General features: G+C 39.2%; 1 protein-coding gene across 4 annotated transcripts in view; it reads right to left on the bottom strand.

The window, feature by feature from the left end:
• Positions 1-26,285, bottom strand: part of KLHL2 (kelch like family member 2) — an 85,984-nt gene that overhangs the window by 34,282 nt on the left and 25,417 nt on the right. For 2 of the 4 annotated variants that reach the window (XM_037058334.1, XM_037058335.1), the window contains one exon: positions 20,312-20,433. The exons of the other annotated variants lie outside the window; for them this stretch is intronic. In XM_037058334.1, the coding sequence (XP_036914229.1) occupies positions 20,312-20,433 (122 nt within the window). The remainder of the gene's footprint in view (positions 1-20,311; positions 20,434-26,285) is intronic. 4 annotated transcript variants of the gene reach the window in all.

The following is a 26,285-nucleotide window of genomic DNA, read 5'->3' as shown; positions in this document are numbered from 1 at the left end:
GAATATAGCAAAATCATGAAGGTAACAATACACAAATTACTGAACTTCAGAAAGACCTGGCTTGGGAGATTTGATTTAGTATTCTAATCTTTCAATATCTGACATCATTGTGATCCCTGTGACTTTAATATGTCATGGAAAAGTTAGAATGTGTTTTGTTTTTTAAATTTTTTTAAATTGTATTTTATTGATTATGCTATTACAGTTGTCCTGATTTTTCCCCTTTTGCCCCCCTCCATCCAGGACCCCCCACTCCCTCAGGCAATCCCCATCCCTTTGTTCACGTCCATGGGTCATGTGTGTAAGTCCTTTGGCTGCTCCATTTCCTACACTGTGCTTTACATCCCCACAGCTATTCTGTACCTACCTAGTTGTACTTTTTAACCCCCTCACCTCTTCATCCACTCCCCCAACCCCCCACTCCCATCTGGCAACCTTTAAAACACCCTCCATATCCATGATTCTGTCTCTGTTCTTCTTGTTTGCATAGTTTGTTTTTAGATTCAATTGCTGATAGATATGTATTTCTAGCCATTTTATTGTTCATAGTTTTGATCTTCTTTTTCTTAAGTAAGCCCCTTTAACATTTCATATAATAATGGTTTAGTGATGGTGAACTCCTTTAGTGTTTTCTCATCTAGGAAGCTCTTTATCTGCCCTTCAATTCTAAATGATATCTTTGCTGGATAGAGCAATCTTGGCTGTAGGTCACTGCTTTTCATGACTTTGAATATTTCTTGTCAATCCCTTCTAGTCTGCAAAGTTTCTTTTTTTTTTAAAGATTTTATTTATTTATTTATCTTTAGAGGGGAAGGAGAGAGGGAGAGAAACATCAATGTATGGTTGCCTTTCGTGCGTCCCCTGCTGGGAACTGGCCTGCAGGAACCAGCCTGCAACCCAGGCATGTGCCCTGACTGGGAATCGAACCATGATCCTCTGGGTCGCAGGCCTGTGCTCAATCCACTGAGCTACACCAGCCAGGGCCTGCAAAGTTTCTTTTGAGAAGTCAGCTGACAGTCTTATGGGAACTCTCTTGTAGGAAACTAATTGCTTTTCTCTCACTGCTTTTAAGATTCTCTCTTTATCTTTTAACCTTTGGCGTTTTAATAATAATATGTCTTGGAGTGGGCCTCTCCACATCCATCTTGATTGGGACATTGTGATTCCTGGACTTGGATGTTTATTTCCTACACCAAATTAGGGAAATTTTCTTTCATTATTTTTTTCAAATAAACTTCCAATTCTAGCTATTTCTCTGCCCCTTCTGGCACCCCTGTGATGTGAATGCTAGTCCTCTTGAAGTTCCAGAGGCTACTTACACGATCCTCATTTTTTTAATTCTTTTTTCTTCTTCTTGTTCTAATTGGCTTCTTGCTTATGTTCTAAATCATTGATTTGATTCTCAGCTTTATCCATTCTACTATTGTTTCCCTATAAATTGTTCTTTATTTTAATTAGTGTATCCTTCATTTCTGAGTGGATCTCTTTTATGCTGTTGAGGTCCTCACTAAGTTCCCTGACCAGCCTTATAAACTCTGTGTTTTGAACTCTGCATTTGATAGATTGCTATCTCCATTTTGTTTAGCTTTCTTTTCTGGAGCTTTGATCTGTTCTTTCATTGAGGCCATGCTTCTTTGTCTCCTTGTTTTGGCAGCCTCTCTGTGTTTGTTTCAGGTGTATTAGGTGGAGCTGTTTTGACTCCGTGTCCTGGCAGTGTGGCCTAATATAGTAGGTGTCCTGTAGGGTCCAGTGGCACAGCTTCCTCTGCTACCCAAGCTGGTACTCATGGTGCACTCTCTCTGTGGGCTGAGTACATGCCCCTCTTATAGTTCAGTACTGACTGCTATTGGCAGGTCAATGAGAGGGATTTACCCAGGCCAGTCTGCTGCAAGGACTGGCTGTGCCTACTACTGACCACCAACCTCTACCCACTATGGAGGATCAGCTGTGCAGGGGCAGGGTGGTGGTGCTCCAATGTGCTCTGTAGCTGCCCACTGGGTACACAGGCCCTAGGGTTTCCTGGTGGTACAGGCCAAGGTCAGCCCCCACCTGTGTTCTGCTCGGGGCTATCCTGCATTAGCTATAAAGCAATATGAGATGGATGCTACTTGTGCTGGGCTTGGAGATTCCCAGGTGAAGCCAAGCTGTGAATCCTGGCTGGCTACCTCTAATGCTAGCCCTGAGACTGCTTAGCAAGTGGTACAGGGGCTGGGGACTCACTGAGGCTGGCTGTTGCTTGTTTGAGAGGATTTCAGAATTGTGAAGCATAAGTCATTTATATAGAAAAGTTACTGTTAACAGTTTGGATGGGCCTGTAAGTTGGGTGGGATAGAAACTCAGAATCTCCAGGGTAGGGCAAACACTGTTAGGCAGGTTGATGGAGTCTCAGATATGACAACCGCCTGTTGACTCTGTGGTTATGTCAGGGGAGGGTTAGGAAAAGGGACACTGACCTCTTCCCACTTTTCTGTCTGTTAGTAAGCTGTCCCCCAGTTCTCACCTTGATGCCAGACACTTCAGTTCCTCTCTGAATGCCACTGGTGCCTTTTAAGCAGCTACCGTGATGTTGGAGCTCAGAGAGAGTGAGTCTGAGTAAGTCTGTGTGGGGGTTCTTTAAGAGGAACTACTTGGGACTCCAGAAGTGTCTTCCACTGACTCAATCCCCACTGGTTTTTGAAGCCAATAGTTAGTTATGAGGACTTAGCTTCATGGCAATGAAACCCTGGGTTGAGGGGGCCTGTTGTGTGGGGCTGGGACTCCTTGCTCCTGAGATCACTCCTGAATTTTTTTAAGATTTTTATTTATTTATATTTAGAGAGGGGAAGGGAGGGAGAAAGAAAGGGAGAGAAACATCAATATGTGGTTGCCTCTAACAGTCCCAACTGGGGACCTGGCCCGCAACCCAGGCATGTGCCCTGATTGGGAATCGAACTGGCGACCCCATGGTTCACAGCTCATGCTCAATCAGCCACACCAGCCAGGGCTCACTCCTGAATTTTTATCCACCACACACAGATACAGGACCAGCCCATTCTGTGTCTCTGCCCCTCCTACCAATCTGTATGGACATAGTTTTTCAATTCCATAGTTGTCAGACTTCCATTCAACTTGATTTCTGACAGTTCTAAGCGATGGTTGTTCTATAGTCTAGTTGTAACTCTGAGGTGGTTCTGTGAGCCATATTTACCTATGCTGCCATCCTGACCGAAGTCCCCCGGAAGAATGTGTTTTAGTCTGAGGCTATCATATCCCATTGCTTATTTTCTACAAAGTGGATACACTATACTATTAGTAACAAATGTGAGAAACCTGGCAATGTAAAAAAGGCGGTTTCTTAATTTTCTATTTAGGTCACACACAAAAAAATATCTTGGGCATTGTAACTAAGAGGTCTGAAGAATAAAAAGGAGAGCCAAAGAATAAATGTCTTTAAAACTAATTTTTCTGAGCTCTGTAGAACAAAGAATCAGTTGAGTAGTATTGTTTCTTACATGAGGTAAATTACATTGATACAATAAACCCCCAGCCACGAAACATTATGATCTAACAGAAAATTTACATTGGCTTCATTTTTCATATGCTTTCCTGGTATTAACCCTGAGACTGACGAAAACAACCTTAAGCCACTCTAAGATCTTGAAATGTATTCTGAAACATCAAAGAATAAGCAATTATATTTGCTGTATGTTCTGAATGTTAATGATGTATTCTAAGAATCTAAATAAAAGTGATTCATTTCCATAGAGTATATACAGTAAGGAAGGGCCACATTTCAGAAACATCTCCTGGGTCTGTCATGCCCTAAGAAAAAATGTAAAGCAGGCAATTTGTCTTAGGGCCCGGGCAACTCTCCTTCCTGCAGCCTCCTCCCTACGTGTTTCTCCTTTAAGTCCGCTCCACACCCCGAGCTTCTCCATTAGACCCTGCTGTTCTCACCACAGTCTCAGGTCTTCACTGGTCACTGCTAACAGCACTGCTCCATTTCATTTGCTTCATAACACTTACCACTGTCGAAAAGACCTTATGAACGTGTTTCCATGTTTGCTATCTCTCCCTACAAAAGAACCTCCACTCTATGACAGCAGGGTCACATCTGTTTTACCTCCTATTGTATCCTCAGGTGCTACAATATCCAGGTGCCTGATAAAAGAATCAACCTGAATGTAATTTGTTATCCTTGTGAATGATTAAGAGATGCAATTTTAGATGTCCTTTCACCAGAAACACAAACTTATTTGGAACACATGCATCCCACTGCAAATCCTCTCAGCCCCACCTCTTGCTCAAGCTGCCACTGCAGCTACCAGGTCCACGTGAGCTCTGATCACCTTTGTGAAGATGTCACCTAGTGGTGCCTCACCAACCCCTTCCAAACCCCTCTCTGGCTTCCCATCCGGCAATGCACTGGGGGCTCACACCTGCCTAATCTGGAATCTCACAGGAAAAAACACTCGTGGGACCACCCTTGATCAATCATGAATGGTCCAAAGGAAGAAGATGGGTAAGTACTTTCATTTTTATATCCCATGCAAACAGTTCTCAAACTGCATAAGGCTCCTCAAAAGGTCCTGGTGAGAATAAACATGCTACATTTAGCTGTGGCCAGAACTACATCTCATTTCAAATTGGTTCTCCCCCTTTTCCAATTCAAATCCCTCATTCATTCACTACTGCTCTCCTGGATCACTTTCCAAATAAACTAGCTGTCCAAAAGCCTTGCTTCCAGGGGAACTATGGGACAAACTTGAATGCAGGTATACTTAGTTATAAAAATAAGATTATAATGCTGTTTACTCTATCAAAATTGGAGATGGGAGAGGGGGACACAAGAAGATTAAATGGTAATAAAAAATACAATAAATATCTATGGTCCAAAATAAATAAGTCAATAAATAATTTAAAAAATGAAAAGAACTTAATGTCCAATAACATGAGACCGATAATATCAATAAGATTGAAATTTGTATTAAAAGAGATATTGTAGACAAATATTTAAAACTTGAACAATGTTCCCAATATATTTAATATAAAAAGCTAATTACTAAACAATGATCTATACACTATGATCATCTTTTTTGTAAATAGACATGTACATAAACACAGACAGTATTAGAGAATTATACAGCAATTATTAATACGGATTATCTCTGGATAGTGGTGCTATGGAGGCTTTCTACGTCTATTTTTATTTTCTAAATTTTCTATAATAAATATCCACCATTTAAATGATCACAAATTATTTAAAAGAAATTCAAGAAGCAGAAAGTAAAGGACTGCTCCTTTCTGGATCTCTAGGATTCCAGTCACTACAGAAATGGCCAGGGCGCTATTCGTTTAGTGACTATCACCCGCCACTCACCAGACACTGCCTCGGTTTGGCCTGTCCTCTGGACACTGAGTCTCAACCACCTTTGATCACCAAGCCAGTGTTTTACAGAACAATAAGTAACTACACATTACTCTTCTTGTTCATGTGAACAGCAATATCTTAAGTGCTTGGAGAAACATGAAGTAAAAGAACATGGCCAGATAATTAAATAAACAACTTCAAATGCTATCATTCTGCCAAATAGGAAAAATACATATTTTCATCTAGATACGTTGATTTCCAACATCAGAAAACACATAAAAGCCTCACAATATTTTTCTGCAGAGATGTTTTCTGCAATGAACAAAGAAGTGGGGGGAAAGCTAGCACTGATTAATGAAGACAGGCAGAACACTAGCCACGGAAGACAGCCGAGCCAAACAATCAGCACCCGGGCGACACTCTTACACCAGCTGCACGATGCTTTCATCCTACTTCACGTTGTTTGACAAGCCAAATTACACATAAAATGTTTCGCTTAGACAAGGACATTCCTTCTGCTTTGCTATTAGGATCTGTACTTTATTTTCAGCGGGGGTATTTATTTACTCCATTGGGGGAAATAATTTATATAGTAAGGCTTCTAAATCCTGAGCCATTTAACAGTGTGTTTATGGGAGGATAGGACCGATGGGTCTAATTGCTCCATATATAAGATTTCCAGATGTCTATGAAAACATGCAGACCTGAAACTCACAACTCAGTCACTATTAACTGTACAGTAAGCATACTGCTCAAAGCAGATTTTTATTAATTTCCAAGTTATTTTATATTCATATCAGAAGTACCTGTTTGTTTAAAGTGGGAAGGCCTTGCATGCCAGCAAGGACCTGAAAAGAAACAAGGGAACAGCTGTTCAAATGCCATGAGCGGAGGGAAGAAATTATCCCTACACTTAAAGAAGCTATTTGGCGTTGAACTAACAAGAGTCTCATTATGAAATGTAACTTACAACTTTCATTAATAGACATCTAAGATCTGCATTAGGTCCCCAGTTGATAAACAAATCGTTTCACAAGTTGATTTTCTCAATTGGTAGTTTGATGCTCATTGCACATTTCCTCATATAAACAGTATTAAAAATAGTTATAAACTGCAATATCAGTGAACATAATATTACTACCTGACCGCTGTGACCTTAAAGAGTACGGGGTGCAGGGAAGAATAAAATAAGTTTCCTTCCTCTTTCTGGGATGTACACCCAGCCCAGTAAGGTTTCAAAACAGGAAGTGTTTGCCGTTGGCATCCCGTCCCCTCGCTCGCACTTCTATATCTCAAAGCCCTAACCTCAGCCACCCAGAGCCAGGCCTCTGCTGTGTGCACCCATCTATGATTCCCTACCCAGATCTGCCTCTCTTGATTGCTTAATATTTCATTCCCTAAATACACCTAGCTCCCATCTCCCTCTCCAAGGTCCATCCTTCAGGACAGCTACAGCCAGCAGTGTCAAAAGAAAAGCCATCTGCCCTGGCTGGTGTAGCTCAGTGGATTGAGCACAGGCCTGCGAACCAGAGAATCATGGTTTGATTCCCAGTCAGGGCACATGCCTGGGTTGCAGGCTGGTTCCCTGCAGGCCAACTCCCAGCAGGGGATGCACAAAAGGCAACCATACATTGATGTTTCTCTCCCTCTCTCCTTTCCCTCTAAAGATACATAAATAAATAAAATCTTTAAAAAAAGGATATATTCTGCGTTGTTTCTTAGGATCTCTCTAACTTAAAAAAAAAAAGAAAGAAAGAAAAGCCATCTTATTCACTCATATTAATGGTTAACAGTGCATCACTTTCCAGGACAAATCCCTTCCAGAGGCATTTAAAGTTTTAAGAGAGGATAACTCTTAAGCAGAATATATCTATAATTGATGTCATTTCCAGTGGTATAAAAAATGAAGGGGAAAAGCAAAGGTAGTATGGAAAAAACATTGTGGGGCCTGTTTGAAAGTGACCTCTCCTATACTGTCCTTTGACAGCTGTTTTTTTTCCATTATTTTTAACCCAAAAGTTTCACTAAATTGACAATTTTTTTTTTTAATTATATTTTATTGATTATGCTATTACAGTTGTCCTGGTATTTTCCCCTTTGCCCTCCTCCACCAAGCACCCTCCTCAAGCAATCCCCTCACCATTGTTCATGTCCATGGGTCATGCCTATAAGTTCTTTAGCTACTCCATTTCCTTTACTCTACTTTGCATCCCCCTAGCTATTCTTTTTTCTTTTTTTTAAAATATATTTTATTGATTATACCATTACAGTTGTTCTATTCCCCCCCTTCATTCCCCTCCACCCGCACACTCCCTCCCCCACTATTCTCCCCCCCCCTTAGTTTATAACCACGTGTCTCAATTTCTTTAGGTTCTATATTTCCCCCACTATTCTCACCCTCCCCCCTATCTATTTTCTACCTACCATCTATGCTATTTTCTGTGCCTTCTCCCCCCTTCTCCCCCTCCCACCCCCCTGTTTCTAACCCTCCATGTGTTCTTCATTTCTATGGTTCCACTCCTGATCTAGCTGTCCTCTTGGTTTGCTTTTGTTTTAGGTGTGGTTGTTAATAACTGTGTGTTTGCTGTCCTTTCACTGTTCATATTTTTCATCATCTCTTTCTTATATAAGTCCCTTTAGCATTTCATATAATAAGGGCTTGGTGATGATGAACTCCTTGAACTTGACCTTATCTGAGAAGCACTTTATCTGTCCTTCCATTCTAAATGAAAGTTTTGCTGGATAAAGCAATCTTGGCTGTAGGTCTTTGGATTTCATGACTTGGAATACTTCTTTCCAGCCCCTTCTTGCCTGTAAGGTCTCTTTTGAGAAATCCGCTGACAGTCTGATGGGTACTCCTTTGTAGGTGACTGTCCCCTTATCCCTTGCTGCTTCTAGGATTCTCTCCTTCATTTTAGTCTTGGCTAATGTAATTATGATGTGCCTTGGTGTGTTCCTTCTTGGGTCCAACTTCTTTGGGACTCTCTGAGCTTCCTGGATTTCCTGGAAGTCTATTTCCTTTGCCAGACTGGGGAAGTTCTCCTTTATTATTTGTTCAAATAAGTTTTCCACTCGTGGCTGTTTCTTTCCCCCTTCTGGTACCCCTATAATCCGGATGTTGGAACGTTTAAAGATGTCCTGGAGGTTCCTAAGCCTCTCCTCATTTTTTTGAATTCTCATTTCTTCATTCCTTTCTGGTCGGATGTTTCGTTCTTCCTTCTGGTCCATTCCATTGATTTGAGTCCCAGTTTCCTTTCCATCGCTATTGGTTTCCTGGACATCTCCCTTCATTTCAATTAGTTTAGCCTTCATATGTTCCTCCAATTTGTGACTGTACTCTACCAATTCTGTGAGCATCCTGATAAATAGTGTCTTAAATTGGGCTTCTGAGAGCCTGGCAATCTGTTGGTCGCTTAGAGTTATTGGCTCTGGGACTTTGAGTTCTTCTTTAGCCATCTTTTGGGCTGTTCGTGCCTGTTAAGTAGCCGGATCGGAGCCCTAGGTTTTCACCAGAGCAGGGCAACTAAGTCGCTGGGTTGTGACATTGTATGTGGGGGCGGGGTCAAAGAGGGACAATGGCTTCCCTCTGCCGCCCGCCTCCGTGACCCCCACCAGCACCGCAGCCACCACCGTCACCAGGGCCACGTGCCTCGCTCCACGGCACGCGGGTGTGCCACCGCTGTCAGCCCTCCACCACTGGGTTCGCCCCCTGGGGCCTGCGTGGTCCGTCTCACTGCACTCGAATGTGCGACCTTGGTCAGTCTGTTCCACACCCAGACTAGTTCTGGGCTGCCTGCACTCCTAGGTCTGTCCTGCCCGACCCAGCTCTGCTGCTGGCTCCACCTCTTACTGTCCTCGTTGAACGGTTCGTAGCTGTCGGACTTCCGTATAATTCCGTTTTCTGGTCTCTGGGTGTGTGTTAGTTCTCCAAAACTTTTGTTGTATCCAAACTTGGTTGTGGGAGAAGGCACAGTGTTTCCACCGATGCCTCCATCTTGGCGGAAGTCTAAATTGACAATTTATTCAACAGCAGCTCAAATGTATAATGAAAACAGCGTCTATCTTGCAGAGTTGTTGAAAAAATTGAATTATATGGTCAATCATTCAATACAGTGCCTAGCACATGACCAGAGAGAGGAGTACATTAGTTATAATTCAAGGACTTTTTTCTTGGATTAAATTCAACAGTCAACCCTATGACAATGGAATAGCAGGACTTCTTTTCTCCCTCACAAGATGATATTCTATCCTGGACCACTCACAAAAAGCATAAGATTGCTTCCTTTTTAAATCAAATATTCTCAAAGTAAAGATATAATCAGGGCCAATTTGGAAAAGAACACACAGCACATGGACATGAAAAAAGTATCTGATACCTCACTAATCATCAGATAAATACAAACCAATATAATGAGAGAGCACCTTTTATCACTATTGATACAATTTTTTTAACAACATACATTCAGGTCAAGGTACAGTAAGCCTTGGCACCTAGCACATTTTGCCATCACTGCAAACTTACTCAACTCTCTTAGAAAGCAAATAGGCAACCTTTATCAAGAACTACCAAAAAACACAGAAGTTTAAAGTCTTTGACCCTGGAAAGGTGTTTCTGGAAATCTACCCTGAGAAAATAGTTGACAAAATTGGAATAGGCTATAATCCATGAATTTTATTTTAGCATTACTTACAGAGTAGGGGGTAAAAACAGAAACAACCAAAGACTCAACAATATGGCAACAATTAAGTAAATAATGTTGGATCCACATGATGAAAAATTGTAATCAATGACAGACAATGAAGACTAACAATGGTTTTTGCAAATCTAATATTTCTGAAATATTTGTGATATATATTCATATCATAAAATTAAATGGACACAGCCTTAATCATATTAGAAACCCTTAATGTACACCAAGTTCCCTTGATTTCAAGGAACTTGAAAATAAGAATGTTGACAGAGACAGAAAGAACAAACTAAACATTTCTACACGGTTTATTTTTTGACAGAGTGGACAGAAGTGAAAAAAGTTGTCCACTGATCTTAAGACAGCAGGCTCCTTACCCTCACATCCAATCAGTTCCCTAGCTCGCAGCACTGAATCTGCATCCAACCCAGCCTCTTATCAGAGAAAATGTCTGGGCCTTCACTTAAGCAGCTTAACTCAGTCCTAATGCAACCTTGGGCACTGTGATCCTTTGTTCTGCAGACCCAGTTCCAGTCCACATGCCCTTCTCTGCCTCAAACTAGGTCCCGTCTAGTCTATTGGGTAACAGTAACATAGCCCTACTGTGCTGTGCACTGACCAGTTTTTCCAGAGGCTGAAATTCTGCCCCTGGGTTCCTGCCCAGAAGATGCAGTGCTTGTTCCCAGACTCCTCTATTCCTGTCCCATTCCTGCCAGGCCCTCCTCCCTGGCTCAGCTTCCATGAATCACGCAGGGCCTGCCATTCCTACTAAGCATTCCCTTGTTATTCATCTAACAAATATTTATGTAGCTTCTAATAAATACCTATCACCAGTCTAGGTTCTAGGGATATGGCAGTGAACAAAACAGATCGATACACCCGCCATCCTAGAACCTAGATCCTACCCCTAGTGCTTGCATTTGGTATGAGCATGTACAGGACGCACCATCCCAGCACTCCTGCCCTTCAAACTGGCCTTCAGATCTCAAATTCTAAAGTCCACAAGCACTGAAGGACTCAGGAGCTGCACACATTAGCCCCGAATCTGTCAGAGTTCCCAGCCTCAGGAGTAGAACAGACTTAGTATGAAAAGAATGCAAAATGAAATCCCACCACAGGCTCTGGAGTCAGAAAACTGCCCTTGAATGCTGATATGCTCCATACTAGCTGTGTGACCCTAGAAAATCACTTAGCCCCTCTGAGATGCAATTTTCTAATTTGTAAAAAAACAACACTCTGTCTTGAACTTTATAAACTAAATGAGGTCAACACTTAGCAAAGTGACTGGAACATGGAAAGTAGGCAGCCCCTTCTTCCCAACTAAATATTCTATTTCTACTATCATTTATCTAAATTAATCTACTTTAATCTCTTTAGTCCCTTCTCTCAAAAATTACTAAAACTCAAAAAACATGACTGATAGTCTCTCTACTAACCAAACATGCATTTCACTTCTACAGATCAAAATTTCTGTCTGTACCTTCAAAGGATCGTTCCTAACAGTCTGTTGATAAACAGACTAACAACAGACTATCACTGTCTCCACGTCCGCCTTCCAAAATCAGAATTTATTTACTTATTTATTTTGTTTTTGAACTGATATAGTTATTTGCATTTTGAGGTCACACAATCTTCATATGCCTAATGGTATTGGAAGAAAATTTCCTTCTGTAATGAGGCTTTCAGGACTTCCGGAAGGAATTCCTGAAATGTTAATTAATCAAGGCTGGTTCCTTTTGTTCCTTTTTAAGTATATTTTATTGATTATTCTATTTAAACTGGTTAGGTCAGGGTGTTAAGATTGTTTATTGAATTAATAAAACATTAATTTTATTAACCTAACAACCCACTGTCTAAAGAAAAAAACTGAGACCAACGAGTACCTTCAGTAGGCCTCAAAAAAAATTTTTTTTAATTAAAATAAGCAAGTACATTTAAGGGAATAAGATTATCAGTTAATTCAAAGAACAGAGGTTAAGAGGTCAACCTGTTACTACAAGAGACTATGACACATCTGGTTTTTCAAAGGCGCTGCATGAATATATTTATAACTGTGAATGATAACTACCAAAATAACCGACAATTATTGTTTTCAAAATAATTTATCTTCATTGTCTCTTTTTTATGGCAGCCATGCCCTAGACCAAGGGAAGTAATCCAAACAGCCCCCGGGGCCACCATATTTATTACACACAACTCATCCCTCTCCCTCTCCCTCTCCTTCTCTCCTCTCTCCCTCCTGCCTTTTCCTCCACACCTACTCTTTTTTCATCTTCTTCCTAAATTGATTTATATTATTCAGATGTCACCACAGATTACCAAGTTTATTCCAACAGAGGTTTTTTCCCCCAAGACTGAGCAGGCTGCAAAAAACTTTCAATAATCTTAATAATTTTTAAGAATGTTTTATATTCTTAAATATAATGCTAAATTAAAACACAGACACACAGATAGACATGCTCACACCCACATAACAGACTCTTCTTGGACAAATACCTCTTTTTCAGTTGTATGTTATTTTTCACAAGAAATTATTTTATATTCTCTCCTCTCAACCCTGTCTATAATAAATATTCATACACTATCCCCCAACTTTATTTCTCAAAGCCTAAGCTTGATATAAAAAGAGAAAGATTATAAAATACAATCAAATTATTATTGGAGAATAAAAATGAGAAAATGACAGGGTAAGCAAAATATAAAAAACAAAATCACATTTAACAGGCAATTAAATAACTTCATTCATCTTACTTGATGTCTCTCCCCAACCCCAAAAGGAGTTTAATTATACCATATGGTTGTTCGCAATGACCCTTAGTAAAGTGCTTTAAGTCTTACTCATAACAGCCAAAAAATTTAAACACATGTCCATCAACATGCTATATAAATCCATGCAATGGAATCCTCAGCAATAAAGAGGAACAAACTACTGAAACAAGCTGCAAAACAGATGAATTTCACAAGTGTTATGTTGTGCCAAAGAAGTCAGCCTCAAAAGCATGCATTCTGCATTGTCCCATTTATAAGAAGTTCAACAAAAGGCAAAATTAATCTATTATAGTAGAAATCATTATCAGTGATTGCCTGAAGTCAGGGGTGAGAGATTTATTGGGAAGAAATTTAAAGTTATAAATGCTTAATATCTTGATTTAGGTGTCAGTGAATGGGTGTATGCACTTGTTAAAACTTAGTGAAAAGAACAGTTAAGATCTATAGTATGTCAATTATACCTCACTAGGGAAAATAAATGAGTGCTTCAAGCCCACACCAAGAGATTAACCAGAAGGCAAGGGAAGAAGGCATTTATATATTATGAAACAATATTTTTAAATGGGAAATAATCCTATCCGACAAATTCCAAAATTTAAAAAAGTAAACAAAATCAAATGTATTTACATGACCAGATTTCTACAGTTGTATTCATACAGTTAATTTAAAATAACACCTTGTGGATATGTGATACAACTATATATGTCACATAGCTACAGAGTTATTTTTTACAAAACATGAAGCTTTGCCCTAACTGGTATTGCTCAGTGGGTTGGGCATCGTACTGTGGGCTGAGGGGTCACCAGTTCAATTCCCATTTGGGCTACATGCTGAACTGCAGGCCAAGTCCTCAGTTCAGGATATGCAAAAAGTGGCTGATGGATGTTTCTCTTCTCTTATTCCCTTTCCCCTCTTTCTAAAAACAAATGAAATCTTTTTAAAAAAAGTTTCCATAAATTCTGTATCCTAGAGAAAGGCACAAGTATACTTAAATGAGATGATCTTCAGAAACATTAATTTTATTAACCTAACAACAGGATTAAGACATCAAGGTCCAAAAGATAATAATATTTTTAAAAACTGTATATCAACAATACTAGGGTTTATAAAAACTTTGGCTGATATCAAAGCAATTATGCCAGAACCACGGGTTATTTAACAATGGTGGATTCTAGCCATGGATGGTGTGGCTCAGTGGACTGAGTTCCAGCCTATACACCCAGGGGTTGCTGGTTCAATTCCCAGTCAAGGCACATGCCTTGGTTACAGGCATGTCCCCAGTGAAGGGCGCGTGAGAGGCAACCACACATTGATGTTGCTCTTTCTCTCTTTCTCCCTCCCTTCTCCTCCAAAAATAAACAAATAAAATCTTTAAAAACATATAAACAATGCTGGACTCTCACCACCCTAAATAGGTTTGGAGAAGAGTACTCTGACCACTGAGCAGAAGTCTGATACACACTATCCCACTCAGGCACCACAACCAAATGACATTAGGTAAAGACCAAGGATCCAGAAAAAAATCCACCTAATAAGGACTTTGGTGTATTTCTAACTATTCTTATCCCTGCTCAAATTACTACCACCCTGCTATAACATGCTACATCATAATCAAGATAGAGCCATTTTTTGCTCATCAAGATGCCTTTTATGCACCACATGAACCTATTTAAAACCCAAGTTACAAAAAATGTCTCAACGGTGTAGACAGGTATCTTCAAGACTATACATTTTAATAATATAGAACCACAAGTAACTTAATTACTAATGCTTATAGAGTACCTCGCTTTCCTACAAACACAAACTTAACTATTTCAAGTTTGATGCCCATCAAGTTTAACAAGCTTCTAGATTTTCTCAAGCTAGCTGACTGCAATGGCTTCTTCCACTAAATTTATTTTTATTTTTAAAATTTTCTATCCATCACCATATATCCCCCCATACCCTTTTCTACATCTACCCACCCCTTCCCCCACACAATGGTCCACGAGTTCTTTGTTTTTTCCTTTTCATGTGTTCTGTATTCCTAACTTTGTATAAAGAGTAAAAGATTATTTAATTGGTGTGACTGAAGAATGAATGTTCTAGTCAAATATTTTAATTAAAGTTATGAGGATTACTAGCATTAGCACCATTATTACCAGGAGCCTCCAGCTGCCTCTGCAGCACCTCATTCAAACCTGAATTTGTTACTCATCCTTGAACATTTTACTTTGGACTGCATGCTACCCTTCATTTAAAAAATATTTATTGAATGCTTGCTCCCCCACATCAGTGCCTCTATTCCTGGCCCCATTCATTTCTGACTCATGCCTCAATTCCAACCAGGCATTCAGTGAGTCCCGGAATGTCTCACCTCTTCATACACCAGTTATCTAATAATGCGATGAGGTCACATGGTGTTTAGCAAAGCCAAGATTCAAATCCAGTCTCAGTCTATACTCTATTTATTTATTATGCTTTGTTCCTTGTTAGTTTTTCGTAGCATCAGGATTTAGCATAGGACTGAGGACTTAGCAGATACTCCACCAATGTCTGTTTCACTGATAGGCTGTCTTCAAAATCCATTTTTAAGATAAACATCCATCTAATGTCATGTCAATGTTTACGTAAATGACGCAGAAATGCATGCAGCAGAAGCAGTCTTGACCAACCTCTGCTCATCTACTCACCTAATTACTGGTAATCGAATCTCCCCATACCCTCTGTAAAGTGTACTCTCTAATATGCCTGCGTATTTCTGCCCCTTGACCAGAGCTGCACTTGATCAATTTATACATGTTGGATTTGCTCCCAAATCTGTTTATGACACCTGCATTTATTATTAAAATTACATAATTTAAATAAATATGTGTAATCCAATAAAATGTGAATGTAAAAAGAGAGCTGTTTCTATGAAGACGAAGTTCATTGCTTTAGAATCACTTGACCAATGTGTTAATGCAAATTCCTTCTGTTAGACACTCCTCCAATTACACATGGGAGGAGTGAAAGAAATTGTATGATTTCAAGATGACTCTGCACTGACATTTTAAGTGTCTCAGTTCTTGCTGTACCTAAAAAAAAACTGGAAAATGAGAGCTGATGCATCTTTATGAAGTGGTAGGTACAGGCAAGAGCATGTGGCTCTCCAAGCAGTTGACCATACTTAGTTTCACAATAAAAAACTGGCATACAATTATATAGTCATGTGTTTTAAGTTAAAATGAAGTACTTAGGGAGTATACACTACATATATCCTTTGTTAATGGTTTCTCCACTTCAAACGGCTGTTTTCAATGAAGTGGTCAACAATACCGACAGGCCTCCTGCGATGCCCTCCTTTCGGAACAACTCGGGCAGACCACCACACCACGACATACACTGCCACTTCCCCTCTGAAACAGACAAAATCCACCTGTCCTACACCACCAGTAAAGTCTACGTTGAATTTCCCCCTCTACTGAGACTGTGTTCAACACTCTTGTGGGTTCCTTACCAAAAATTAATTTTAAAGGTCTCTGAAAACACTCTCACTTAAATTCTGTTCCATAAATAAGTAAATGTTGTTCCTTTTCTAAAAGGACAAAATTTTCTAGCCTAAATAATTTCAGTTTATGCAACATACAAGTTTCACGAACAATTTAAAACCCATCCATTCAAAATTATCAGATGATTATTAAAATCTTCTGACATGATAAAAGTTCTAATGTAGACAGGACCTGCGGCTGGCTGAACACTCACAATATTTGGGAATGAAAGAATTTGCTCACATTTGTCATTGTCTATTAACATCCTTCCTTACCTTTGTTTTTCACACTTACATGAAGTGAAAAACTCTTACCTACCTTTACCAAACCAAAACAAATTCCCAAAAGCTGAGACATAAAAATGTATGCAACAAAACCACAAATTTAGCAATGAAGTAAATGTCTTTAAAAATTTAACCACCTTCAGGATTCTCAAAAAATGTTAATCAACAAATAAACTGAAGAATAAATCTTCCATAATTTTTGGCTAACAAAAAAATGTTTTAGTTATGAAACATTTTTTTAAATTTATAAACTCTCTTTTTAAGCAACACTAGTTAATTACAACTTAATAGATTCTCTGTGATGTTGAACTAATTACTTAACCTTCTTAAGCTTCCTCATTTACAAAATGAAGTAATACCTATCTAATTTGGAAATGAATATGTAAAATGCCTAGTGTACAGCTGAGAAGAAACTCATGAGAAACCCTTCATATGTATACAAAGCCAAATATTCTTCATAGTGAGGGAGGCAGAGAGACAACAAAGTACTCGAACTCTCTCAAAGTGTATGCAGAACTCTGTGCACACAGGCTTATGCACACTCTACTTGGGAAAGGATCCATGGGTTTTCATCAGATTCTCAAAGTAGACCATGACCCCAAAAGTGTAAAAGCCTAATTTATACCAGCCTTTGGCTTTACTGTCTGTCCCCAGTTGTTATAAAGTTTATAAAATTTAACTGAAAACTCTAGACACAAGCTAAACATAAATTATTCAAGAATAACCACAACAAAAAGTTCAGTTAAAAGCATGATTATGGTAAGATATATATTCTCCTTATATTGCTCTTTTAAAAAATACACAAACTTAAATTTACTTGGCTCAAATTATTTCTCAGCCTTGCTATAAACAAAATACCCAAATTCAAAACCAAAATTTAAAAACATAAAACAAAACAAACAAACAGCAACATACACATAAAGAAAATAACCTTAAGTAGCCAAGAATTAAGGCCCTATTACCTGTATAACACAATACAGTAACAACAGTTCCTTCTTTGGAGTTAATTTTTCAAATTACTTCATCCCCTCATTCTGATTCAAATTTAACGACCTTAACTTCAAACAGCTATTATATGTGTGTTTTTAATGTGTGTAATAAGGAGACTGTAACTGTGACTGTAGTGTCACAGAAGAGACCCTACACAAGGGATCAGGGAAAGCAAGGTTAGGGTCCTGTTCCGCCACTGACTGACTCTCACACAGCTGGACCTCAGCACAATACAGTACTGTGATTCCACATAAAGTCATGCAGTCCCGAAGTAAAGACACTCAGATATCTGCTATCCTAAAATTGCATTTCACTTCATTACTGAAACAGAAACTTACAAAAGGGAGGTCACGTGACAAGTGATGTGATCCTAAGTCTAATAAGAAAATATGCCCAAAATAATAAACCTTTGTATTACAGACAGTTGTGTCCCACCCCCAAGGCAGACACACCTAGAGCAGAGCTTCCGTTGGGGCCATTCCAAACTTCAGAGGAACAAAGATAAGAACACCAGACACTTCCCACCACACACTTCTTTCCTTAAGGTGAATAGCACTTGTAAGAAAGATTTAACAAAGTATAGACAGACAAAAATAATGATAAACCCTTATTTGTATTTCATTGAAAAATACTTGTTATGGAAAAGGCAGCTTATTTTAATTGATTTTACTTTCAAACTACCTTGTCCAAAACAAGTTTTTCAATAAAATATAAAGTAAGGCTTTCATATTGAAAATAAAAATTAAAAATTTGGATGTAAAAAAAAGAAATATAAAGTAAGGCTTTATATACCAAGATACCCATATGTTGAAAAGACATCCCTCATCCCACACACACTTGAAAAAACAACTATATGAATGTTAAGCATTTAATAGGTGGGCCAGATTACAACTCTGAATGTATTCCTATAAGAGCTAAACAATATACACAAAAGGCAAATCAGGATGGAAGAGGTTTTCTGAAAGACTATGATGAGTAAAAACTTCAGGACTAGGACATGACACTTACTAAAAGAAACCCGAGAGGCCTCCTCCATTACAAGAACTACTACAAACGAACTACTACAAACGGCACTCCGGGCTGAACTCACAGTCTAGTCTCCTGGGCCTACATTATGTTTTCCCATTTCCCCCATGTGGTACATTGTGTGAATCAAAGAAACCAATCAGTAATTCATGTATTGAATGAAGGTCAGACATAAAACACAATGAGGCCCATGCACTCAAATTACTGAAAAGAAGGAGCGAAAAGGAACCCAAGATAAGGTCTTGTTGAAAATAATGCCAGAGAATCCAACAAACACCGTATCTGTACAGAAAAGGCCAGAATGAGATCACATGTTGGGCTGTTACTGCATGACACATACAAACACTTCCTGCCATGCTAAAAAAAAAGTCCACCTAGCACCTGGTTCACAACTTGATACATGACTTCAGTATCAGCCAAGGGTTTTTTAAACACTTGACCTCACGAGCAAGTGTTTAACGTCTTCCAAGCAAGACTTCCAAGCAAAGGTTAATGAGGACATCTGGAAAACATCACCACTGACTGCCAATATTTCAGATTTAATAATAACAGCAGGTCTTATCAAGTTAAAGTGCAAAGATATCAATCTCCACATTCAAATATTTTGTAGCACATTTCAACTAATTATAAGGGACAAAAGATTGAACCTACAATTTCCTATTTGTGCAAGTAGATTTAAAGATTATTTCTTAAGAAGTTAATCCTAATATCTTGTGATCCTCAAAAAACAGTTGATGCCTTGGAAGGAGTATAAATAAATAAAAACTTTTATAGAGATGGCAATTTGGCATATCATCAAAAAATTAAAATACACATGTATCCTCTGGCCCACAAATTACATTTTGAGGACTCTATCTCATGAAACGTTTGGATGCAAACATAAAAATGTTAATTCAGTACAGCACTTTGTAAAGGTGAAAAATCATATTGCTGATTAACAATTGGGCTGCCACACAAAGAACGAGCTGGACTCATGCGTAAAGAACTCAAAGATGCTTTGTTCAATGAAAATTGCAAGCTGCACAACAGGTACAGTAAAAATAGGTTTATGTCAAGAAAACTGTGTGTATGTGTAACTGCAAAGAAAATGGCCTGAAAGAATTCACACCAAACAAAGGCTATCTTCTGAGGAAAGAGAATGGATTGGTGTGCGTGGGTTGGAGCGGGCATGAGGGGAAGGGCAATTTCAAAGACAAACTTTCACTTTCTACTCCATATACATCTGTATGTTCAAACATTTACAACATATAGATAAAACATTTTCTTTATAGAAAGAAAGATACAAGGCCTAATTTAAGCTAAACTCTACAAGCACCTGAAGAGAATCTTAAAATAATAAAAGAAGTAGTGGTTGTTGGTAGTCAAAAACATCCTTTGTGACTTCAACCTTCAAGGGAATAAAAGACAAATGTGAGCGGCATCAATCAGCAGTTATACGTGAGTATGACAGGGTTTTCATAAAAGAACAAGCATCAATCAGAGAAAAAAAGGATTTGCATCTTAGAATTTTAAGAATATAAAAAGTACTGAAATCAGAAACATTAAAGATAAAATCATTCCAAATGTCTCTAAAAATACAGTTTTAACAGTGAATTCTATTACTTTAGTACAAGATGTATTCTGGGTGGTATGCACTTCTAACCTAAAAAACTGGCATGTCATAAAGCACTAGACAGTATGCGGTGTTCATCTTACCTGTACATTTTCTTCTGTAACCTGGATTTCTGCAGTGTAAACATAATCAATTAGCATCCTCAGGGTCCAGCCATCTACCTCTTTTATTCGAACTCTCTTTGCTCGGCTCTCACTCATCTCACCTGAAACACAAAGGAGTACGAGAGTGACACCGCAGCAGGGTACCGCTGTGAAAGTATCAGTGCCAAGACAGACTGATCCATTTTCTTGCCACTCCCTGTATTCAGTAAGCAACTCATCAGTCACTTTTTGCAAGCCTAAAGCACTCCCCTACCTCCCCTACAAGCTTGCCTGAACAAACCATAAGATGTACTGTTGTCACCACTTGTATCTGAAAAACTGCATCACAGCAATAAACGTGCCACATGTCTAACGGCATAAACAAACTGCAACACCTGTGTCATTTTCAGTTGGGCACCCAATGCTGTCCGTGTTTTTTGTTTGTTTGTTTTTGTTTTTGTTTTTCTTCTGGCGGCCGGGGGGGGGGGGGGCACGCAGCATGGGGAGAGCCATTCTTCCGAGCAGTTTTATTTTCTTTTTGCATTCCTACTCATGACCAGAAGAGTCAACAGTGTTGTCCCTCTGGCTAACGGCATGAGCACTTGCTGAAAAGGACCCATTCGGTTAGCAGCCTCCATCCAACAAGCACACCAGTGCCTGCCATAGACATGCATGGTCTGCGCTGGACACGGAGGCTCGGCCATCGTGAGGAGGACACAACTGTCACGAAGGAAACAATCAGAACAAGGTCACACAGATGCTGAGGGAATGCAAGACAAAAGAGGGATCACAAAGGGGTTACTCCATGGCAAAGGCTTGTTACAAAGATCTTCTAACCAAGTTCCATTCCTGTTTGTCACCTGTGGTAACTTCACCCTGAAGTCATTTCCACACTGGCACATATTACTAAAGCCAGAGACCCTTCTACAGCACCACCTACTAAAAAGTGGTACCGAGCCTCCCTCCCATTAACCACAGAATTACTTAAGTATTCAGGGATCATAAATAAGATCCTCTCTTTTGGAAATAAACAGGGAAGCAAAAAGGAGAAGGAATGGCCCCTAAATCAAAGAGACTTAGAGTAACTTCATGTTTGGACAGCAAAATGACCCAAGACATGGCGGGGCATAAGCAATCAAATGGTGAGAAAAGAAAATTTCAATTAAAAATGACAAGGGCAGCCTAAAAAACAATGTCAAGAGCAAAAAGATTGGTTTCTAAAACTCATCAGATTTTAAAGACAAAAGCAGCAGCATGAAAAATGATGCTGGTGTCCTTCACCCTCACTTTAATCAGGCATCTCCTATTTCAAAGGAACACAACGACCTCAAGATTTCCTAAAAGTTCATTTCTTTTTCAGAACAGTGCCCTGTCAGTGACTGTAAACTATCAGCAAAGCCTATCATTGCAGCATTATTCACAGTGGCCATGGCATGGAGACACCCTTCGATAAACGACCTGGAGAAGAAGATGTAGGACATATGTCCGACAGAATACTTCTCAGCCACAGGAACAGATGAAACACGGCCATCTGCGACAACATGGATGGACCTCGAGACTACTGCACTAGGCAAAACCAGTCTGTCAGAAAAAGCTAAGAACCATATGATTTCACTCGTGTGTAGGATATAAAATCGAAACTCACAGACACAGACTACAGTATGGTGGTTACCAGTGCAAAAGGGGGGTATAGTAAGGGGTAAAGGTGACAAATGATGATCTGACTTTGGGCAGTGGGCACCAATGCAATATACAGATCACGTATCATAGAAACGTACGCTTGAAAACTATGTGGTCTCATTAACCAATGTCACCCCAATACATTTAATTTAAAAAAAGAAAAGCCTATGGGACTCCATAATTACACAAAATTCCTTTGCAAACACAAACCCTAGGAGGAAAGAAATAATAATAGTGATGTACACTTAAATGCATGCTTTCCTGGAGACTATCTCTGACAAGATCTCAGAAAGAAGCTGTTCTCCTAACAACTAAAATATCTAAAAAACTATCCTACTTCCCAGGGGGGGAAACATCCATCAGTGTCACAAGGGAAGGTGCTAGTTAAGAGAAAAAGGTACATGTATCTATATAGCAGGAAGATAGGAGATTGGATTCTGTGTCTGCTGTTAAAGCAGTTCTCTTCCCCCCTTAAAGAAAAAGGGGGAAAGGAGGGTTGAGAAACATGGAAAAACAATTCATTATCTGCATATAAGGTATCTTCTACTAGCCTTCTGGATCTCGTGGACAGATTTGTAGATTTATATCATCTGGAAGCTCTTTTGTGCCAAAAGCAAAGATACTTTAGTGATTCCCATGTGGACTTTTATTTTTTTACTTTTTATCCTCACCCAAGGATATTTTTTCATTGCTTCTGGACAGAGAGTAAGGGAGAGAGAGAAACGTGGATATGAGAAACACTGACTGGTTGCCTCCTATATACACGCCCAGAGTGAGGATAGTAGGCTCCCAGACCAGATAGCAAACACTCCCAGACTGGGGATCGAACTCACAACCTAAGCATGTGTCCTGACTGGGTTTCAAACCCACAACCTTTTGGTTACCTGACGACGCTCCAACCAACTGAGTCACACTGACCAGGGCTCCCCACATGGACCTTTAGAATTAGCCACATCTAATTGATCTCTAGGGCCCCTGTGATGTGCACACCCCTGCAGGGCCTGGGGCCACACAAAAATAAAGCCATGTACCTCTTTCTCAAGGAATGAATTCACTACTCAGGGTTTTGGCATGAGTTAGCTCAGACAAAAATATTTATAAATATAACTGAAAAACAGCCCTCTACCAAGCAGCTTTTAATACTATAGTTTTTAAAGTATTGCTCTAAGATGCACTTTAGTAATTTGTACACTCCTATGTCATTTTTAATATAAACTGTTTCTCTCCCCAGAAAAAAATGTGTCTACTTTCAGCAAATTCAATCCCAATCATACACAGCTTCAAAAACATTTTAATCATTATTTTTTGTATTTATAAAAACAAAGTTTACCACAGATTGCATTATAAGTTTAAAAATTCTAGTAACAACTAAGAATCAAAACCACTAAGAATAAAGAGTTGTACAAGCTATTTCAATCTAATTCTAGTTGTAACATAGTACCTTAGTTATTGCCCTTTGCTGTGTTCATAGAGAAAATCTTTAAACAGTTTGGTTATATGAGATTTATTTTTGATAATGCATTTTTTAAAAGATATCCCATATCTTTTTTCACTTCCCATATTTTCTCTTCCCATATTTTTCACTTCCCATATTTTCTCTCTCTTGATTACACTGTAGGTTTCTGTGTTTTTGATCATGTAGAAGCTATACTAAGATACCCAAGTGGCAATGGCAGTGTCAGCTGAAGGAAGGCCACTTACAGAGGACTCTACTAGAGAATTCCTAAACAAAGCCAACGCACTTCAAATCAACCCCTCCTCTTATAAGCCTGGAGATTCTGTTCAGAAGTATTCAGGAGTAACAAATAAGATGTAAACCAGAGATGGAGGGGACCACCAGGACATACAAATTTGACCAGTCCCACTTAAATTAGTATCACCTTTTCAAATCACCCAGTAAAGGCACCTTCCCAAATCACTATTCCAACCTGGCTCACTGAAAACCTGAGTGTCATCTTTCACTCTCCCTTATTCTTGATCCACCCATCCATCCCATTATTCACCAAACCCTGCAGAATTAACCTCAGAGATATCTCAAACCAATCCTTTCATCTCTCTCCATCCCCTCTACCAGTGAGCCACCAGGGCTCTCATCACCTCTCACCAACATCACTGCAAAAGAACCTCCTCCTTCTTTCCCAGCCTCCAGAACGGACTCCACAGATCCGACTGTGGCACCCAGAAGCCTTCACTGGTTCCATCCAGTCATGCAGGTCTCTTCCACAGCCACCCCTGTTTTGCTATCCAGCCTCCTCTCTCTCCCACTTCTAGTCTTAAAATATACCAAGAAGGAACTTTTTGTCCTTTTCCCCAGACACGGAGCAACTTCCTACCAAGACTCCTCTTTTGGGCTTGGTCCTCCTTGTCTCCCCACCTCCTCATTCCCCAGACTAATCCCCATGGAATCTCTCTCTAGGTAGCCATGCTTGTTGGTGACCCAAGGCTGAGTTAGGCTCTCACCCTGAGTACACTTGGGTACCTTCTGTTGTAACAATACTTAATTCTCTCCACCTGAATTCTTGAGCTTCGGGAGAGCAGGGATGCTGTCTCTTATCTCTGTATCATTCAATGTCTGACACATGGTACATACCCAATAAATATTGGTTGGACGAATGAATGACTAGAAGAATGAAATGCAAAACAAGTGCCAACTTAAGATGGAGCGTCTTTACTTAACATAATTAATAACACTTAAATTAGTCTTGAACATGGGTATTCTAGCTAGGAAGGATTCCGTCAGCAAACATCTGTCGACAACCACCAAGCATTCTAGGATGAGCTGAGCAATTCCACTAGTGAATTCTGAACCACCTCTACTTTGTTTGAGAAAAGAAATGAAGTCCTTCAAATTGTAAAAGCTTAAGGACATAAGTAAGAATAGGGACATTTCCATTTCAAAGACCTTTAATCAGAACTCCTGAAGCCTAGCAGTAAAAATTAAAATTCAATATTTCCCCACTACCTTTCAAACACTTTAGCCTCAAATTTGTAAGAGAAACAGCTTTTTTAATTCCACATTTATAACAAACAATTAACTTTTTTAAAAAAGAACCCAATTTGCTACATTCTTTCTTAAGTAAACAGTTTACTTGGCCTTGCTCTAAATAGGCCCATACTTCAAAGTGTGGAAACCTGGAACCTTTTCACAGAATCACTTTTCACCTCCCTTCTCTATCCAAACACTTGGAACTAGGATGAGTAACAAAATTCCTTTTTGGGTGATATAGTCTGAATGAAAAACTCACCTACAGTTTTGGGAGATTAAAAACAAAGGCCAGAAAGGTTCATCTGCATATTCCCCATTTTCTAAGAGGTGAGTCACAGGACAACAAAGAGGGTAACACCCTGTGTCACCATAAACTCTTCTGATTAGTGACTCAGCAAGAGAATGTAAATACACGTAGTATGGGACAGAAGGGAAATACGGTCTACCTGACCTTCATTGTATGTTTTATAATAAACTTTAACAAGGTTTCACACCAAGAAGAGAGAGAGAGACTTATATTCTGGCAAATTTTAAATGAATGTGGTATGTGCACTAAACCCCCTAGACCAAATCTCTGCATCTTTTTAACCTAATCTCTGCCAAACTGCTTACTATGCAGTGGATTCAGAAGAAGAAAAAGTACAAAGATTGCCAGATACGTAAACAGCGCCTATTAATGAAGAACCATAAAAGCCTAACCTATTGAGCATATGAAATGATGCTCAACACCACTAGTTATTAGGGAAGTGCAAATTAAAACTACAATAGGTGCCATTTCACACCCATTAAAATGACTATAATTTTTTTAAAAAAAGAGAGAGTAACAAGTTTTGGCAAAGAAGTTAGAGAAATGGGAACCCTTGTGAACTGCTGGTGGGAAAATAAACTGGTGCAGCCACTATGGAAAACAGCATGGCAAAAAGTTAAATATAAATTTACTGTATGAACCAGCAATTCTACTTCTAGATATCCACCTACCCTCATGATAAGTGAAAATATTTGCCTACACCAAAAACTGTACACAAATGTTCACAGCAGCATTATTCATAAGAGCCAAAACCTAGAAACAATCCAAATATCCATCAACTGGTGAGCTGCTGGTCTAAATGTGGTATATTCATACCACAGAATCTATTCAGCAATAAAAAGGAACAAACCAATAATACATACTGTGGCATGGATAAACTTCAAAAACATTATGTAGGAACAAAAATGTCCTAAAGTTGATTTATGTGCTGATGACAGTATCATTCAGTAAATTTGCTAAAAATTACTGAGCCCCACACTTGAAATGGGTTAATTTTTATG

The sequence above is a fragment of the Sturnira hondurensis genome, unplaced genomic scaffold (assembly GCF_014824575.4).
Source record: "Sturnira hondurensis isolate 20B ecotype Veracruz unplaced genomic scaffold, ASM1482457v3 Scaffold0010128, whole genome shotgun sequence".
In the NCBI taxonomy this organism is placed as follows: Eukaryota; Metazoa; Chordata; class Mammalia; order Chiroptera; family Phyllostomidae; genus Sturnira; species Sturnira hondurensis.
The sequence above is the reverse complement of the archived record's forward strand: the minus strand, read 5'-3'. Positions and strand labels throughout refer to the sequence as shown.